General features: G+C 45.6%; 1 protein-coding gene across 5 annotated transcripts; it reads left to right on the top strand.

Moving 5' to 3' along the window:
• The first annotated feature begins 116 nt into the window (after window positions 1–116).
• CIZ1 (CDKN1A interacting zinc finger protein 1) lies at window positions 117–20,109 on the top strand. 5 transcript variants are annotated; one of them, XM_067308927.1, is made up of 16 exons: window positions 120–389; window positions 2,243–2,349; window positions 2,487–2,602; window positions 5,099–5,265; window positions 6,460–6,595; window positions 7,536–7,596; window positions 10,443–10,522; window positions 10,905–10,984; window positions 12,051–12,233; window positions 12,583–12,713; window positions 13,122–13,206; window positions 13,856–13,969; window positions 14,310–14,486; window positions 15,138–15,207; window positions 16,331–16,452; window positions 19,360–20,109. In XM_067308927.1, the coding sequence occupies exons 1-16, from the start codon at window positions 147–149 to the stop codon at window positions 19,963–19,965; spliced, it is 2,478 nt and encodes an 825-aa protein (XP_067165028.1). In that variant the 5' UTR covers window positions 120–146; the 3' UTR covers window positions 19,966–20,109. The 5 variants fall into 5 exon arrangements, with proteins under 5 accessions (XP_067165033.1, XP_067165028.1, XP_067165029.1 ...); XM_067308932.1 differs by lacking the exon at window positions 16,331–16,452 and having other exon boundaries at window positions 117–389; window positions 19,360–19,490; XM_067308928.1 differs by lacking the exon at window positions 2,243–2,349 and having other exon boundaries at window positions 121–389.
• Window positions 20,110–20,298: the final 189 nt, after the last annotated feature.

Here is a 20,298-nt window from a genome sequence, read left to right as displayed (position 1 = left end):
GGCGGGGCGGGGAGGGGCCGGGCCGGGCCGGGCCGGAGCGGGTTTGGAGGTGGGGTTTGGGAACCTCCCCCGTCGGCTGCCGCTCGCCGTGACCCCGGGGGGAAGGAGGAGGAGGAGGAGGAGGAAAGGGGGGATCGGCTCCGTGAATGAATGGGCGGCCGCGGCGGCGGCTCCCCTGCTCAATGGCTGCTAGGCTGATACGCACCAGCCCCGCAGCCGGTGCCTCCCTCGCCCTGCCGCGTTTTGTCTCGGGCTCGCCCCGCTCGGGGCTCCCCAGACATGTTCAACCAGCAGCAGTTCCAGCAGCAGCTGCTGCAGCTCCAGCACCTCCTCCAGCAGCAGCAGCAGCACCACCAGCACCACCCTCCGCCGGCGCAGCAGGGAGGCCGGTAAGCGCCGCTACGCGAGGCCGGGGATCGCGGGCCTGGCCCCGGGGGACCTGCTCTCCTCCGCCTCCCTCCGTCCCTGCTCGCCGCGCGGAGGCCGGAGCCGGGGCCGGCGCGGCGCCCTCCCGCCCTTCCCCGGCGGCGGGGAAGGCGACAAAGGGAGGCGGCGGCCGCCGGGCCTGGGGCGGCGGCGGCGGCGGGGGGGACACGGCCTTGAGGGAAGCGGGATCGCGGCAGAGCCGAGGGGGCCGGAGGCCGCGGGGGGGGGCGGAGGGGCGGGGGGAGGGGCGGCGGCGCTGTGGTGGCGGCCGCGGCCCGGCCGCGTCTCGCCGCCGCTCGTGTGTGGAGGCGCCGCGGCCGCTGCCCGCGTTGCGCTCGCTGAGGGCGGGGGGGGGGGGGGGGCGCGGGGCAGGTCGCGGCCAACACGATGCCCCAAAGTCAAGTGTCTTCCCGCGGGGCGGGCGAGGGGGCTCGGAGGAAGAAGCCTTTTCCTGCTCGGATGTGTATGCGCATCTCGCCGAACCGTATGAGAGAGGCGCGGACTCGATTATATTGCAGTGATTGAACTTCCTTTCCGGGGTGTGTGTGTGTATATATATATTTATTTATTTATTTATATATATTCTCTCTTTTGCTGCCTCTCCCACTCGGGGTGAGATTGCTGCGTGCTGTTCAGGCAACTTCTTTCTGCAATGAGCCCTCGCTCAGCTGAGGCTGTGGCGGCGGGTTATCGGGGGGGGGGGGGGGGAGGCGGCCCGGGGATTTGTTTGTTTGTTTTGGTAAAAGAAAACGACACCTGCAAGGCATAAAAGGGCAAATAAACAATGTTTTTCTAAAACACAGAAGAGAGAAAACAAGTGTTCTTGTCTAAAAGCAGTTCTTATCTAAGAACCGTTGTCCCTGATGAGCTGAGATACATAGGACTGATAAAAAATCCCTGAAATGATGTGTTTATTTACAGCTGCTGTTTTCTCGAAAGCCTCATGCTCTGGAAATTCAGAGCAACAGGATGTGAATTTAAGAAGAAAGTTAATTCCTTATTTAATAGTGATAATTATTTATTTGTATAAAGAATAGGTTTTTGAGATAAAAGTGGGAATCTTTCTGGTCTGCTGGAAATACAAATCTCTCTTAAATCTTTCCTCCGTTTTTATCTGTCCTATACAATATGCAAAGTTGCCCTTATACCGAAAATGTTGGTATGGGGTCAACTAAGAGATAGCACAGCTGCATCTTACACTTTAAAAGTATGGCTTTTCCGGAATAAATCGCTTAGCTCTGAGACTGCAATAATCTAGAGCAGCAAACATGAAGTTTAGCTTCTATAAATACTGTTAAGAGTTGGGTTTTTTGCTTTGGGTTTTTTTTTGTTTTCCTCCGCATGGATATTTTGATCCGTGTTTGTACCTTTTTACAGCCCTGACAGATTTAGCTGTGTCAGCAGTGGTTTTTAGAGGTAGGCCTGACCTTGCGATCGCCTAAAGAAACGCATGCCCGTTTCTTCAAGCTTTTCTCTCCCGTCTGCTCCACCCTCTTTAGGGCTGGAGAGTCCCTTTCAGCTCATTTCTTCCTCCTCATGCTGTAAATGTGAGGGCCTTGCTTTATTTTACTCTTCTGTACTTGCAGTAAGGGGGCACCATTTACAACTGTGACCCGTCTGGCTCCGCGTGGGAGGTGTAAATTTGGGAAAATGTGCTTTAGGCTGTTGAGAAAACTCTCCTTTTTTTTTAGAACTTTTTCTTGTTTATTTGTTAAATGTAGTTGCTGATCCAGATCGCTAGTTTCCAGTGATGAGGTGCTGCATAATTCCAGAGATCTGCAGTCAGCTCCTGAGCTTTTTTTATGCTGCTTGACAGGTTTTATGTGGGCTTGGTGCTGAGGAGTTCTCTCTGACCTCAAATTCCTTGATAGACAATCTGTCAGCTTTGGAAATTCCAGGAGAGTGGAAGAAAGAGGATACAGTGTTGGTGTACAGTATCTTTTAATGCATGTATATGAGCATTTCAGCTGTTCTTTGCTCCTCTGTTTTATATTTGTTCGATGCTTGAAATTGAAGGGCATTTTTAAGTGGATTGGTATGATTAATACCTTCTTTTCCAGGGGTTTGCCACCACCACAACAGCAACAGATGCTGAGCTTACGGGCAACGAATCAACCATCACTACTCAATGCCAATCCTATGCTTCAGCGGGCCTTACTCATGCAACAGATGCAAGGTACTGTCGTTATGGGAGACGCTTACTTATTGCAGCTATTTAATCACCCTTCATGGACTGAAACCATAGTATGGCTATTTCTTGCTGAAGCATCGCCCTCCCTGTATTTGACAGTTTTGTTTGTCTCCTTTTTTCCTCTTCAAATTTATTGATAGTCTGTATCATAGAGTTTCTTCGGCTGTTGAAAATCCCATGTGCCCAAATGTTCACAGTTGGAAACCAGAAATAGAAGTTAGCAGTTTAGATACTAAATATTTGTTCTGGAAAAGCCTTCCCTTTTAGAACTGATGATAGAGTATTTTTCACTGAATATATTTAGATAAAATACTTAGATTTTTATTGTTTATTTGTCTTTCTCAGGTTGGAGGATTAAATAATTTCTTCTGTTGTCCGCTACATATACACTAATGTTCTTTGCAGAAAGAGACATTGGTCTTTGTCTAAGCCTAGTGAAGTACAAACAAATAAAGTGTATCATGGTGAAAAATGGTTTGAGTTTCAGTTGTCTTGTGAAATTTTGGTTGCCTCAAATGACTACCAGTTTGTATAGTGGATAATATCACTGTTCTTCCATCATTATGTTTTCACAGCAAGTAAAATTTTGCTGGATTTAATATATTTTCAAAACAAATTTATGAAGCTGCCATGATAGTATGCTAACATAAGGGTATTAAGAATAAAGCTATGAGTTTGGGTTTTTTTTAATATATTTTAACCCCATAGCTCTTTCAACAGAAAAACGTCAGTACCTTGAATAGTTTTAAATTGCCTAGGTTAGATTAATGACTAGAATTTTGTCTTGCTTGTGAATCATGCCCAGATGTGAACACAATAGATTTATTCTGCATGTTGTTAACTTGCCTTTTGTTCTCTCTTGCCCGTTTAATGAGAGGGCTCTCTAGTGACTCCAGTGGCTCTCTACAGATCTCTCTTGGGTTGTAGGGAAACTGGCAGTGATTAAAGGACAAGCCACGTTCTGAAGATTAACGTGTATATTTGTGTCAGGAAAAAGTTTGAATCCACTTTAGTCAGTCGTATTCCTTTCGGATACCTTTGGTGTTAGCATAGGCTGACCTTTTCTCTAAAGGAAAATCTTTTATTGAGAAGCTGCATAGGAATCGTGTGCCAAGGACCTGAGGCAAATTAGATGTGGCGGCAGGACAAGGTGTATTAATGATCACTCTACCGCACTCTCATTTAGTGTTGTTTCTTTTTCTTTTCACCCTTACTTGCTACATTGGAATGTGACTTGTCTTTCAATAATCTACATCAGCTAGCCATGGGTAACATGTAGTACAGTCACAGTGTTCACTACAGCCCTTCTTAGGGATCTGAATTTTTGGTCACTCAGGTTTGGGTTACGTGTAAGAATATCTGATGCTGTAGTATTTCTATACCTAAGAAACACCAACATAAATAATTCAGTGACTGCACGTGGCCTCAGCAGTGGGATTAGGAAAAAATAAATAATCTTGAATTGAAATGGATGTACAGTTCTTCAAAGGTACTAAACTAGGAGCAGGAAATAACTATTAAAATATGTATTTAGCAATAAATTACATCTTTTTACAATAAGAGGTTACTTATGATAAGTAATAAGAGTTTGGATTGCTTTTAAAGACAAACACGGGGGGAGTACTTCCTATTGTGTTGCAGCCTTTCAACAGCATGGCTTGGCTTTTCAGATTTTGGGTGCTGGTCTCTAAACTTCTCTGGCCTGATTTTAACAGCTGCTAACAGACAGGGTTTGTACTAATTTGAGAGAAACAAATAATAGGGGTATAAATGCAGGTTTCCAGAGTGATGGACAGCTGCTGGGGATGTGGCTGAGGCATCTGTGTACCTCCATTCCTTCACCCCTGAAATGGGGATGGCAAGGACTGCCTTCATAAAAAAAATTGTTGCGACTTACTTAATAGTCTGTGGATGCTGAAGAGAACTGTTCAGAAAGCCGACCATTATAATTGGAAATGGCAGCGTCTCAAGTGTCTGAGTTGAGGCTGACATGTTGAGCTTGCATGATAACCAGGTGGCAGAGAGGACTGTGAAATCTCGTGTTTGAAAAGTCCAGTGTTGTTTTAAATGAAATGTTGTTGCTGGCCTGTGTTAAATAGTGTCCATATTATGGCTTGAGCTGCCAGCTGCACAAATGTGGGATGACTTTTTCCTTTCTGCAGAGAATTTCTGTAAAATGAGACCTTGTTTTGTTGCGAACACAAGCACTAGTGTGCTCAGATTAAATAATTGCTCTAATGATCTTAGTCTGCAGTAACAATCAAGAATAATAGGCCAATGCACAGTAATAGTTACTATGACATGAGATTGCTGGATGGGGGCAAAAAGGGTAAAGCACAGAGCGCTCATAAGTGCCCAGCAAAACAATGTCTTGTGTGGAGGAGCTGTGCCCCTCTTTCCCTGCTGCTCGTACGGGTGGGAGATTTTCTCTCTCCTTTGCTCGCTGCAGGGTAGTGATGTACCGTGTGTTTGCATTTGTAGGAAACTTGCGTGGATTTAACATGACAGCCCCAGCACTGCAGCAGTTTTTCCCTCAGGCTACAAGACATTCCCTCCTGGGGCCACCACCTGTTGGGGTCTCGTTAAAGCCGACGCGGCTGGGCTTCCCCAGCCTTCCCTTCCAACGGCAGAACCGGATTTTTCGCAAGGTGGGGTTGTGATTTCCAACTGTTTGGGAGCTTTGTGCTCCTCTTGCACTTGCAGTAATTGACTGTATTGTAGATGAGAATAAAAGAGAAAGGAGAAAGCTTTATAATGAAAACTACTTTAGCACCATACTGCTGACATAGTCCTTCCCTAAGGTTCTTGTGGTCCGTATTTACATTTATGATGCAAAGGTTTCTTGTCCCTTCCTGCCCAGGACCGAGAATTCCTCATAGCAGAACTGTTTAGACCTAAAATAAAAGGAACCTTTAGAAGTACCTGCTTCAAAGTAATTGCAGTAGAAGACATCCTGGCTGAGTGCTTTGCTCTTCAGAGGCTAGAGTTCTGCCCCTTAGCCTTCCAGAGCAGCACCCACAAAGCCTTGTTCTGCCTGGGAACTGGCCTTCCTGATGACAAATGCCTATTATAAGAGGTTGGGATTTATCACTCCAGGCCGCTGTTCCCAAATGACTTGCTACCATGGACAAGTCACTGTGCCTCTTTGGGCTGTTTTACCTTTTTTTAAGATCAGGATCGTACCTGTTCAGGCAGATGTCATGAAACTTAATTGCTGAATGCTTATAACATTTTGGAGGAATCCTGACTGAATGGTGCTGTATAGCAGCAGAATTTTTGGAGTACCAAAACTGCAGCTTGTTTTTCCCCTTTTTGACCTGCCTCTTACCCCTTCCACTATTAAGACCTCTTTTGTCCTAGATTGATTCTTCAATTAGTTGACCATTACTTCTCTCATTTTAGATTAACTTTTGCATGTCCAATCCCATTCTGTCAAAAAGATGTGCTGAATAAAGTAGCCTTCCACTCTTGGACTGTCCTTTCTCCAGAGGCAAAAGGAGGAGTAGTTATTTGAGACTCTTCTTCCTCCCAGCCCAAGCACGTCTTGCCAGGGTCTCTCTGAAGTGCCCCTGCTCTCTGTAGCAGCAGGTTCCCTAAAGCTGCTATTTAAAGCATCAAACAAATTAAAGGGATGCATGTGGTCTGGAATTCAAGTGCATTTCTCTGTTCAGCTATGTAAACTTGCTTGAAGCAAGAAAGTCCAATGTAAACCATCTATGTCCCTCTCCTCCCTTCTTCACCCTGTGCTGGAATATCCCAATGTAAGACTCTGGGGGGCTTTAGGCAATATGTTGAGTTTGAGGAAGGACAGAGAGCTGGTTGTGAGACTCTGCCCATTGCAGGATTTCCAGAGGGTCCCTGACAGGAAGCGGGAACTAGATCCAGGTTCTTCGTCTCAGACGCAAGGTGATGAGAAAATGGAAATCCCAGAGGAAGTGCAAGCAGGGTCAGAGCAGAACAACTCCTTGCCATCCGCAGGTAAGAGAGAGCCGGTAGTGAAAGAAATGCTTCTAGGCGTGATAAAGAAACTTCCCTTGGCTATTCCTGCAGACCAGAGATGGCTTTAGTATTACTCAGCTAGCTTTCTCAGTAATTGTAAATATCTAAACTGCCTGTGGGAGTCCTCTGCTGCGTGCTTCATGTATCCTTTTTATCTGGATTTTTTTTTCTTTTTAAATAAACCAGCTCCATATCTCTTGCATGTAAGCCTCTCAGAAGTCACTTTGACAGTGAGCTCCCTTTAAAATGGGGAGAGAAAAGAAAACTATCTTGAAATTAAAGCTTCCACGTTTCCTTACCCATGCTGAACTCAACATGTCATGTAGTCAGACACACATGAAGCAGAACCAGCTGCAGTCAACATGCTAAGGAAAAGATGAATTGAAAGAGTACTTGTACTCCAGTTATCAGAATGGAAACTATTGGCACTGAGTCTCTCTGCAGTGTCTGATATGATATAGGCATGGGAATGTGATCTCTGACTGAAGGGTGCATAAGCTAAAAATGCAGGCAGATGGTGAGGTTGTGACCAGTGAACTACTTGTTCATATGCATGGGGAAAACTACTGGATTAGTGTCAGATTGATGTCCTACCTTGGCGCATATATTAAAGTTCCTGTGGTCTGTGTTCTTGTCACCTAGGTGTAGGACTAAGGCCACTTAGTAGACACAAATATAGATCTCTTCCTGGGCCACGTCTCTTACAGTGACGTCTGCAATAGAACTCCATCTCTTAGGTCATTATTAATTTCTTGAATTATCTAACCTTGTCACTGTCATTCTCAAAATCAGAATAATCAAATATATAGTATTATTTGCTCTTAACATACTTTTATTGGCATTGGCCATTCGGTTAGGGAACATGCTTAAGGTAGCATGGCCTGCTTTGCTAAGGAGATCTCCTTCTGTATTCCTGCAGAGCCAAGAACTCCAACAGAATCTGTGTTGAACATTGAGCCTGCTGCAAAGAGACTGAAGAGGTATTTATTGAATGCAGTATTGAATAGTCACTAGCTTTAGAATTGTTGTCTAATTTTATTTTCCTGTAATTTGGACAGTACTGTACTGGCCTGATGTCTGACATTTAAAAGGTATTTCAGATGTTCTTGGACAACTCAGAAAATCTTACAATGTTTGCTGCAATTTAAGGGGTTGTAAGGATCCCTCCTGACGGTGACCCAACAAGGGGAATGAAAAATGAGATGCATCTTGTAAGCACGTAACGTAACGGAGTGTGGTCATGTGTTCTCCTGCCTGGGTTCTTGTAAGAAGCAGAGAATTTTTTTCTGTTTTAATATATTTCTCTAATTTTCCTGCCCAAATGCTAAAAGGGACGTGAGCAGGCAGGTATCAGCAGAGAGGAAAAGCTTTGGAATAGGCAGGTTAAGGTGGGTATGGGAGAGGGTAGTTTATTTTGAGGGATGAGAAGGGGAAGGGAGTTAATACTCCTTAGTACTTGAGCCTCTATCCATGAGTGTTGGGTTCTGTATCCCTTCTGAAAAGATCGTACTGCCAGTACCCCTGTATTTGGGGTAGAAATAAACAAAGGCACCCTGTTATCCGCCAGGGAGGCGCAGCCCGCAGGCACGCCGGCCGTAGCGGGCCCATCTTGGCACTCCCTGCTTCTCTGGCTGGTGCACGGAGGGACAGTCAAGGCTGTATTGCCATCTAGCGGGAAGGGCCTGTTACAAAGCTCTTGGTGCCATCTGTGCGGTGCCGCACCTCTCCCAGAACTGCCGCTGTTACGCTTGTGCAGTGGGAGAGGAGGAGGAGGAGGGAGGGAATGAAGATTTCTGGAGGCATCGATTTGAGAGCTCTCCAACATATGTTAATGACTATGAGTCAGGACTCCTGGGTCCTCTTATCTTCCCTGTTAACAATTCACTGTGTGATTTTTGGACAAGTTTCTTCACCTCTTTCTCATCTGTAGATTAGAGATTAATGGCTAGCTTTGGGGAGAATATTCCAGGATTACTTTGATGTTCAGATATTACCTTGATCACGTAAAACATTAAAATGATAAGTATTATGTGATCAGAGACCATTGTGAATTATGGATTCTGTGAATTAGCAAGAAAGTGAATATATTCAATTAAAGCGAAGTTGAGTGCATCTGAGCATTTGCTTTGTTAATCTGTTTGCCAAAGCTAATTTAACTTTAATTACATTAATATTTAGTAGGGTATTAATCAAAGTCCTGTTATATACATTAAAAAAAGAATCAAGTCTGAGGAATGACAGTTCTCACTGCAGCAAGCCTGCTACTAGGAGAATCCTTTCCAAAGCAGCAGTTAGGGTCTGCCAGATTTGCTGTAGGTATTATAGCTGGTATTTAATTAGAATAGATCCTTCATTAGCTCTTTATGAAGTGTTTCAGTTTACTTATTATGATGGATCTCTGAAAAAGATAGTTTACTGTTCTCGTATTGCCCTCCATAGATGAGAATAGGTCTCCCCCATCCACATCACATATTTTTCTTTCTTGCTTCATCCTGTTATTTCACGTTGGCCAGGAATACCAGCCTCCTTCTTCATTTCAGGTTTTTCCCACTCCTGCCTTTTCTCCTATCAGCCATCTGAATGGCTGGAACAACATCCTCATTCCAGGGCAGAAAGCATTCATCATCTTCTAATCCACCTTGAACACCCACTTCTAGCATGGCCTGACAAGTATCCATATAATACCATTTCCTCCTTAGCTCCTGCTTGTGACGGCTTTTGCTCCCCTAGATGTGAGTTTTAGACTGCAAACCCTTGCCCTGGAGTGCTGTCACCATCTGTGTGTGGTATGGTGTTGAGCCTGCTGGCAGCACTTGACAAATAATGTTAATGCCAGCCACTCTTGTTTTCTTCATGTTTGCACTGCCCAAACCCTGCTGCATATTTATAGCTGTGTAACCCAGTTACATTATCACTTATCAATCTGATAAATTATGCGGTGCGTGTGTTTGGATCATTGGATTCAGTACCTGCACAGTCTGCGTTCCTGCCTGCGCAGAATGTGCTGCTCCCTGTTGGCAGAATACCACTAGCTGGTGGGATATAGGGCTGGCCTGAGAGAAGACATTCAAGCTGTGGTGAAGTGTTAGTCCCGATGGAGAAATGGGGGATGGAGAAGGATACTGTAAAGCAGATTTTGTGCCCTCCGCAGGGCAACCATTTATTCTTACCAGTCCTCTCAGGATCTTTTTTCTTCTTAGATCAGATCAGCAGTAACAAAGAAAACAAAGCAAACTCATTTGATATATATCTTGTCCAACCAAACTTCCCACAAAAGCCAAACTGTAGGGACTCTGGAATGAAACATGACTGATACAAATACAGCAGCCAGTTATGATGAAATCCCTGTAAGACATAACTGAGAACCTGGTTGGTTCTGACAGGTCTCTGTTTGTTCCTTTCTTCCAGCTATCCCTCATGCACGGAACAGCCTGGAGTAATGTCCAGGTACTGCAATTTCCCTGCAGGTCACCAAGACAGGAGTGAGCTCTCAGAGGTCTTACTCAGAATATTTCCTGTATGAGCTTATTCTCCCTCATCTCATGCAGGAGAGGGCAGTGATCCAAAGAATGAGTTGTAACCACCTTGGCCAGATTATTTGGCTGCTGTTTCTGAGTCTGTTCTAGAATGCCCCCTCTGCATTAGTTTTGTTTATTTATTTATTTCTGCCAAATCCCTGCCTGAAATAACACTTCCAATAGTTTACTGATTTGGGGGGGTTAGTGGAGAGCGTGATGGCTTAGACCCCAGCCTGTGTATTGGTGTGTCTTTGAATCTCTTGGTCTGTGACATGGCAAATAAGATTATTCTCTTGATATCCTTGAAGTGTGACAGAAGAGTCTACATTAGAGGATGCAACAGGCAGCAAGGAAGCAGGAGAGTCGAGCACACAAGTCCAAGCTGATGGTGAGTTGTTGGGCATCATGGCAGTAGATGTTTGTGTTTTTAGGGCACTCCTTTCTGAAACTGCACTTAACACTCAGCATCTGTAGGTCCCATAAGTGTCTTCAGAAATGTCCTCCTCCAACCATACAGGATGGAGGAAGGAGGAGAAAATCTAGGACACATATCCAAACATAGTGCCCTAAAAGCTGTTGTTGTAGCCTACCAAATGCAAGTGATAGGAAGAGTTTCCCTCTTTGATAAGGATTCTTTGGAGAAAGGCTTATAGGCTGGGCTTATGGCCAGACAGCACTGTGAGCAACAATCCCCGACTTCCTTCACCTGCTGCTTTGTTTTTTTTCTGTTGTTTTGTTTTAAGGCAGCTAAAAGGATTCTGTGTTTCTAGGTACAGACCGTGTGAAGGAGTACACAGTTGAAGACCTCTCTAAAGAGAGGAAATTCTCTGAGGAACCAAAGGTCCCCGAGGTGGGTAGGCACCACTCCATGCAGACTGGTAGGGACAGAACGTACAGCCTCCCCCTCCATTGCAGAGATCCCTGTTGACACTGGGAATCAGATAGCACCCACATCTGGAGCTGTCTCTCCTGCTGTAAGCTGTTGTCCATGGCAATAGGGCATAGTGTGTCTGCTGTTCATGCACAGTTTGCTCTGACTTACTGCTTTTGTACCTCCGTTAGCCTGTACCCTACCTGCCTCTGCCTGTTTGTGGAAACTGGTGTTGGCTGAGACTTAAGTACTCATCTGGAAAGACAGAAAGCTGAAGCAAAAGAGCCACTGAAAAATATATGTATTAAAGGCCATTAGCTAAATACATCTTCTCTGTCACTGAAGAGCAGAGGTAAAAAATTCAGGTGATGGTAAAGATGCAGCTGCTGTGGGACTTGCCATCACAGCAGGCATGAGCAGACAGTGAGACTCTGCTTCTGAAAGGCATTTGGGAAGAATGAGACAGGTGAAGTCGGTGACCTGAGAGCCTTTTATACCAAATACCTTTCCCATGCAATAGACATTACCCTGGGTCCTTAAGTTGTGTAAATTATGAGAACGGACAAAGATTTAACCCTTTTTCTGAATCAGACTTGATGGTCTTCCATAACTGGATATATTTGTGTCTTAGTGATGTGTTCCTTCAAATCTGTCACCTTGCCCTTGTTTGATCGGTTCCATCTTCCATTGGGTGTGGTGCTGAATTGCCTTTAATTCCACAGTGGAGAAGCATGAGCTGATAGTGTCTCGTACCAAGATACTGTTGCTCCAGTCTCCAGAGATGGGATAATACAGTGTCTGCAGAGGCTATAGCAACAACTGCCTGTACTAACAAGCCTGGTACTAATGACCTGGGCATTGCTGATCTAGCAGTGCTGGGAGAAGGAGTGTGTATGAGAGTCTTTTTGATCAGCCTCCTGTGCATTCAAGCATAAATGCATTTTCTTAAGGGGTAGGGAGCATAGGTTGCATTTAAAAAGCAGGTATAATCTTTAATTTTTCCTACAAAGGGATTGGACTCAGTCTTGACTTCTTTTTTTGGCAGGTGTTGAGCTCTGGAGGTTCACTGAAAGTGACTATCCAGCAGAGCAGTGAGAGCAGAGCTATCAGTACAACGGCTCTGAAACCAGGGCACTGGACCTGCGAGGTGGGCGCAGCTGATCCTAGCTCTGAATCAGTCCTTAAATTCTACTGTTACATCTGCAAGACTGACTGCTGCAGTCAGCAGGTATAAATCAACGGGTCTGATGGGGATGGGATGGACAAGGGAAGGAACTGGATGGCCAGCTGCCATGGGGAAGGGATGCAGCAGGAGACTTGTTAGCAAGGGCTCATGCTTTAGGAACAAGGAGCATAAAAAAAAGCTGACAAGCAGGCAGATAAAAACCTGTTTTAAGGAGCTGGCAAGCAACGTGCTAGAGAACCAGTGTGGGCGGATCCGCAGGCAGCCATGCTCTTAAGCTTTTATACCATTTCATTGTTGTACATCAGTCAAGAGAATGGAAAGCATAGCTCATACCTGATATTTTCTGCATTTTGAATTCATCTAAGTGACTTTCTCCTAACTTACCTCTCAGAATTTCCAATCCCACATGGCTGGGATTCAGCACCAGCAGCGACTTGGGGAGATTCAGCACATGAGCAATGTTTGTTTTGTCTCACTGCTGCCCATGGTGAAGGAGCGAAAAATGCTGGCAGAGAAAGATGGGTAGGTGTTGGTGTTTTCTAGAAAACAAAATCTGAACATGGACCTACATAGGTTGCAAAATTCCTCACTGGACCAGTGTTACGGGTGATAAAGTGCAAAATCCCTCTGGTTTCTTGGGCTTTAATCTTTCAGGCAAATTTCTTACTGCTGAAGGACACCAGTGTTGACTTTGACCTGCTGTGTAGTTTTTCATACAGTAGATCAGCTTGGAGATTTGTTTTAACTGGTGCCTTTCTGTCAACATGAGTTACACCAACCTGTATGAGGGGCAGGGAAGGGGAGAAGATAAGTACCAGTCTGTAAAGATAGGTATGTTTGGGAGAATAATGCTGAGAACAGATTGCAGGCTGCAGTATTCCTTGGAGAATGTAAAAAGGTGTGACTTAGCTATCTCTGTTCTCACTTCAGAGAGACCCAGCAGCGATGGTGTAACACTTGTCAGATACACTTCACAGGGGATCTAATCAAACATCGCAGGACCCAGGAACACAAGGTAACAAACATAGCATGGATTTCTTCTTTGCCCTGACCTTTCATGGAGATTGAGTGGAAGTGTCTAGTATCTCCTGCTCCACAAGCAGCAAGGGAAAGATGACTGGAGAGGAGAGATGCACGGAAAGTTCTGCCTGTAATATCCTCACTGCCGGAGGGCACTGCCGTATTACCCGCTGCCTCTGAACACTGGTGTTGGTTGAACCGCCAGGTGTCATACTAAATTAGTATGGCCTGAAGCACCTCTGGGTTGTGGTTTTATTTTGATTTTTCTGAATAAATATGGTCTGTCATCTTCTTGTATGCACAGATACTTACCTAATCAGTTATAATTGAATAGAGGAATATTTGGTGGGCAGCCTGTAAATATTCAAGCTAAAACTTGGGCAGGACACCGTAGTTACTGGTTCCTAGGGGACAAGAGCAAGAACATGTTTTATAAACCACATTTGTTTTGCTCTGCACATATATCTGCCAAAGAGATGGAGAATGTGAGCTAGGGATCCCTTTCTGCTGTAAAGACGACTCATTTTTGTGGTCTCCCTGTTCTAGGAAGGGCTGTGACTTTGTTTCAGTGAAGATTTATCTGCATTTCTCCCAAAGTGGTGCCTCTTGTGACTTACTGGATCTTCTCGTCCCTCTTTCCTCAGTTGGCCAAACGCTCACTCCGTCCTTTTTGCACTGTCTGCAGCCGCCACTTCAAGACCCCTCGCAAGTTTGTGGAGCATATGAAGTCCCCTGAGCACAAACAGAAAGCCAAAGAGGTAATACTACCTGAGGAGAGAGCTGTGCAGCATTGGAGGCAGCTATGTTGCAGAGCATGTTAACTTTCAGCTTCCCTGACTATTACACAGATGACGAGGAAGGCATGCAGTTCTTCCAGCCCTGTTTTTCTTCTCATCTTTGTCTGGACTTCCATTATCAGAACTTAAAGAAATGAAGGAAAAAAGGGCAAAGTTTGGATGTGTCTAGAAGCAAGATAGCTTTGTCCCTCTCTTGCAGTCTCATCTAGTCATCAAATGCAGTTTGTTCAGCGTCTGGTGTCTTCCTTGGTCAGGTGGAGTGTGCAAAGTTGGTCTGATCTTTCTGTTCTGTACCTAACAGGTGAGGCTGGGAGAGAAGGAGCTGGGCAGCCCAGAAGATTCAGAGGAGTTGATCACAGTGGATGCTGTTGGCTGTTTTGAAGATGATGAGGAGGAGGAGGAGGAGGAAGAGGGAGCTGGTGAGGAGGAAGACCTTGATGTAGTGCTGATAGAGAATGAGGATTCTGCTGCCAAGCAGGTATGCCATGACAAAGGAGAAAGTCTGATCTGAGAATCTGCTGTGGGCTCTTGCGACTTAGTTGGTCTTGGCTGACTGAGCTCAGGATTTCAAGTGTCCAGTCAACTCTGCACCCTGCAGCAGGAGGATGAGGGCTCTGGGGTTCTTCTAGAGCACAGGACAGTGCAAAAGAGAATCATACACTACTCGTGGGATGGAGGAGGGTTTTTCTGTGGGGTTTCTACTGGTGTTTTCAAATGTTACATTGCTGCTGAAGAGCAGAAGCAACTTGTTTTTTCGAGAGGACTGATTTCTGACAAAGATGTCATAGTCTCTTGGAGTAGCCCAGCAGCAGCTTAGTCCCCTAGCATACATATGTGTGGAGATTTATCTTGACAAGTATTGTTTTCGCAGTAGAGAACAGTTATCAAGAGGAGGTACATGGCTAAGGTGCTTCACGGTTGGAGTGCTGGGGGCATTTTTAACCCTTGTAATGAAGTGGTCTCCTGTCACTGAATTTTTTTTTTATTTGGCCCTAACCAGATGCTGTGTAACTCCTTCTCGGTACCTGACTTCTCTGTTTTGCTCCCAGGCTTACCAGTAAAAAAACTAAAGGCTCAGGAAGGGAATTGGTATAGGTGCACTAGGCACTAACATTCTTTTGCTTTCCAGACTGGGCTGAAAGAAGTGACTTTGGAGGATTATGAAGGAAGCGAGAAGTACTGTCCAGACACAGCCTATGGTAAGCAAGCACAGTTAAGCACTAAGGCCCACAGAGCCTTCTTCTGGTCATGTACCACAGCTATAAGAGAGAATGGTATCTACCTACTGCTGTAATGAGTTCTTGGGCCATACTGCTTCAGCATCTGCATCAGACTGGTGCAGGTCACTGCTGCCTGGAGAAAGGGCCAAACATTGCTCTCTTACTCAGTGATAAACTGATGTGATTGATAAAGGATGTGATTGATGTTTGTCAGCTACCTTTTGCCTTTTAGGAAGAAAGGGTGAGAGCCAGTTATTTTAGCAAGGTAGGGAACAGAACAAGTAAGGCAGGAGAAGTACTGAAGAAAGTAGGTAGCAAATAAAGGATGCTCTGGAAAGAGGATGGAGCCTGAGAGCATGTTGATCAGAACATTTTCCAGCAGAAATGCAGCATATATAGAGATACTGAGCAGTACTGACAGTATCGAGCTCTCTGCCAGAGCCCAAACTGTGCATGTTTCCTCTGCTTCAGAACCCCCACGCTCTACCTAGTGGCTGTTCAGAGACGTTTCTGGACTGGTGGGCAGTGTTGCCTCCAGATGGCTGTCTCCAGTCCCCACCATGTAAGCAGCTCTGACTTCAAACCTCTAATGGCCACTCATGTTGTGAGGAGGGCAGCTCTGCAGAGGCTGTTTGGTGCCCAAGGAGAGCTCTGTTTACACCAATTTTCCACATCGCTGTAACCTTCCACTATCATGTGGCAGATGGAATAATGATTCATGCTGTGAATGTTCTCTGCGTGTTCCTCTTGCGCGCCTGCTGTCTTCTGCTTGGTTTGATCCCATTACATTAGATCACATGTTCTCTGTAGTTTTCCATTGTATTCTTTTTTCTTTTTTTCTGTTTTTTTTTTTTTTTTTTCTTAATGCTCTGTGTAATTTCTTTGCTCTGGTAGCCAGATTTCTCTCTGAATATCAACCACACAGCCATTCCGTGGTAAGATGAGATATTCAGCAAGTCATCTTGCAAATCCCTGATTAACAGAAGCAAAGCTTTCCATTTTTATTCCCCTCCACACCTCTAATTTCCCTTTTAACATGCTTTCATTATTTTGAGTTCCATTCAATGTGATCTGTGATTTCCCTTCCCCTCCCGTTTCGCAGGCCTGGATTTTCTGGTCCCCGTCGCAGGTTACCTCTGCAGGCTGTGTCACAAATTCTACCATAGCGACTCTGCTGCCCGGCTCGCACACTGCAAGTCCCTGATGCATTTTGAGAACTTTCAGGTTAGACCCTTTGGCGATTGCATGGCCTGGCATTTGTTACCCCTGTGCGTGTCTCTTCATTGACTCCTCCACGTTAGCTGTCTTGTCTTCAGTTCATTTCCATCATCCTTGATGTCCATCATGCCACAGCTTTCCCTGATGTGCTCTGTGCTTGTCTCCATCACCCCTGTAGATTGAAAACCAATCCAATCCTGCTTCCCAGCTACTGCTACTGTCATCTTGTTGCCCATTTCTAGCTGGAAATCTTTCTCAGAGTGTCTGCTCTGTTTGCTGAGCCTGTGGAGTCTCTCATTCAAGTCTAGGCATCTTCTTTTCTCTGTTAGACAGATTACAGGTGGGTCAAAATGGGGAAAGAGCTAGACAGAAAGAGGCTGTTCAAGAAAGCTGGTACACACACATCTTTTTCATGTGATGCTACAGTGACTGCAGGAACAGCTCCTTTAACCAGAATTGCAGGTGTGATTCATCCATTAAGGGGCCAGGTAATATCAGATATACATTTTAAAAATCTGGAAATTAACATTACAGCACTATTTAGATGATGGAAACTACAAGCCAAGTGCTGGTGAGAGTCCATTTGGGCCCCAAGGTTCAGCCTGCAGCAGGAAGTCCGTCAGTCTGTCTGCTACCTTTCCTGGATACTCCTTAGCACAAAGCTTGGCCAGCTGATGCTGTTCCTTTGCTTTACTGGCTCCACCTGAAGAAGCAGTAATGCCCCTATTGCACCTTGCTGCTTTCCTATCTAGGAACGTTCCCTACGGGGCTGGCCTGCAGTCTGCCTCCATCGTTCTGTCCTTGTTGACTTGCAGTGGGTGAGGGGCTGGATTAGTGCCTCGTGGTGGGTATGCAGGACTTGTACTGTCTCTGCTCCCTCCCTTTGACCACTGCCTGGGCCCTGCCTGTGCAGGAGAGTGGTATTTCCTGACCCTGGTGAGGAGGGAGGTTCCCACTGTCACCTTGTCTTCTGCCTGCACCCAAAACCTGCCCCAACAAAAGCTGTTGTGCTTCCCTGCCACAGATACATTCAGTCTTTGTTATATCGTAGTGTTTTCCTGCTAGTCTTCAGACAGGTTAGCTGTTCCCAGTCTGCTGTTGCTGCCTACAGCAAAGGCTGGGGTAGGGAGTGCTGCAGAAACCAGCACTTAGAGCTGGAGATTTGGAATGGCAAGTAGCTGGAGAAGACTACAGCTGTTCCTTCAGGGTTGCTCATCCTCTCCCACTCCTGCTAGTCACTTCTGGAATGAAACTTTCCTGCCCTATTTTAGAGCAGCTTGGTGTGAAACTGCAGCATGTGTATGCCTCCCTCCTGGCCCATTTAGAGCTGAAATCAGGCACCCTTCAAATGCATGTTGTAGTGACCTGGAAGGACAAGAGTCCAACAGATAACTATTCATCTTGGCTGCCTGGAGGCCTTGGGGTTGTCATAGTCTGAGTTAAATCCCTTCCAGTTTCTGAAGTTAAAAGAAATTTTTCTCATCAGATTAGCTCAGCGAAGGGTTTTGAAACAAGAATTGCCTGCTGGTGAGGCAGTTCACAGCGTCACTCTGAAAACAAACCAGCATGCTTGCGCCTGGCTGAAGTTGGGTGCGAAGTTATGACTCAACTGATCTAGCGCCAGTGCGTAATGGTATCCAGCCTCTTACTCTACCCTAAGCACTAGGGAACAGAAACTGTGTGTTATTTTCCTCCCCCTTCTGAAACCAACCTATAGCAGTTCTGGGAAATTTTTAAAAGTGAAACTGATTGAATGTTGCAAACAAACAGTAGCCATGGCCCTGACCGTACTCTTATTACATACGATACTTCTGGGTAGTTAGAAGTGAGGAATATAATACCCTGCCCCTGAAAAGCATCCTATTACTTGAGGACAGGGAAAGAAAAGCCAGCAGTGATAAACTGAATTAAAATGTAAAGCTGGCTGTCTGAAGCACCTTAATTCCACACTGTGGACTGCAGTAATACTGCTTAGACTGTGGTGAAAGACAGTACACTCAAAATAGTTTCTTTAAATTGTTGGGTCTAATGCTAGTGCCAATTCAAGGGACCTCTTAGCAGAAAGCTGAAAGTGAGTTAATGGTGAAGGGAACTGCCGTGGAAGAGAAGAAGCCTTGTTTCGTTCCCTTAGTTCAAAATCTGTCTGGGACTTGAAGACCAGCTTCTTCCTGCATGTCAGATACTATACAGAGCTACTGCTTTTCTGCAGTCCAGTCCAGAGCGAGTGGCCATGTTTATCTCTTTACAGACCTCTGCTGGTTCACCATGGTAGCTAGTGTAAATGAGTCATTTTATTGATAATATGCTTAACTGCATTCTAGAGAAAATCTCAGTACCTTGTAGCACGAAGATATTCTCGATATCTTAGTATTCCTGTCAACAGCTTCCCTGAAGGGCTCTCTGATCCTGGTGCGCAGAATGAAAAATCTTAAGCTTTCAACTTAAATCTTGCTGTGGTGGTTAAACATTAAATCACTCCTCTCTAGCTAAGGACAGCCCATAGCCTCATGTTTCCAGGGTACATGTCCAGAGCTGAATCCTGGCAGTAGCTGGAGCAAGAGCTCTCATTTTTACTGTTATATCTACGAAGTCCCTGATTGAGATGAACAGTTGTCAAAACATGATTTTGTCTCAGGAGCCACATGTCATGCACTTGCTCAGCATTAAGTAATGCAAGAGGGAGTTAAATTTTTAATTAATATCATCACTTTTCCTCACAGGAGCTAACCCTTCTCTGCTTGAAAGGCTCAGCAGCCAGGCCAGGAGAGCTGCCGAGACAGTATGCACCCCTGCAGATTCTAGCTGTCACTCACTGCTGTCTTTGTACAGGTTTTCCTGGACCAGCTGCTGCTTGCTGCAGTGACAGTAACTGGCCTGGGCTCATCTCTCACAGTGGTTTGTTTATGTTTGCAGAGATACAAGGCAGCAAGGCATCGTGCCACAGCTGCCTATCCCGAGGCTCCTTTGCATTCCCAGGGCTCCAGCTCCCAATTGCTGGGTGATCAAAACCAACCTCCTACTACAGCTGTCAATATTGGCAAGAAGATGAATGCTGATCACGGGATAGGCAAGGAAGGTACGGAGCTGTCGGCAGTACAAGAAGCAGCTTCACGGCCTCCAGAGGGTAAGGATGAGCTGGCCACCTCTGTAGCAGAGGACAAAAGCCTAGCCAGCGAGACTGACGACACGTGTGGAGTCATGGTCGTAGAAGAAGGAAATCTACAGGAGGAGAACAAATCCACTACCACTAGTGCCGATTGCTTGCTCCTTGAAGAGAGCAGCACCGCAGGGGAGTTGTTGGGACACACTGGGTGTAAGGAGGAAGAAGGCAATGGAGCCAGGCAGAGCGAAGGCACAGACAACTGCCAGGATCCAGGGAGCGGAGGGGGTTTAGAACGGAATGAGCCAGCAAACACGGGCCAGGAGGAAGTGGCTGAGCCTTCCTCTCTCGCCAAAGGTGAGGCAGCCAGTCTTACCTCTGCTGGGTGCAGGCGCTCTACTAGGCGCAAACCCAGATAGAATGGCCTTAAAGGGAGAGCCCTTTACACATGATATTTGCTGGAAATGTTTATTTTCGGAGTCTTTTAATAGAGCGAAAACCTTCAACTTTACTGCTGTTTTTATTTTAAGAATAAAATAAGCCTGGCTTTAGCGTGTCTAATACAGGATGGTGTTGATTATTATTGTACAGTTGGGATACAGTAGTTCTGTGGAAAGACTGAGGCTTGGGTTGCTGAACCTGAAAGAAGGTGATCTGATCTTCACAGAGACAAGGTTCAGGAATTGGATGTAGTCTGATTACACCCCCCACCCCCCCCCAAGAATCCTCTGTAGCTCCTCTCTGTTTCCTTT

This window comes from Apteryx mantelli, chromosome 21 (assembly GCF_036417845.1).
Source record: "Apteryx mantelli isolate bAptMan1 chromosome 21, bAptMan1.hap1, whole genome shotgun sequence".
Taxonomy (NCBI): Eukaryota; Metazoa; Chordata; class Aves; order Apterygiformes; family Apterygidae; genus Apteryx; species Apteryx mantelli.
Note: the sequence above shows the minus strand (reverse complement) of the source record. Positions and strands in the feature narration are given on the sequence as shown.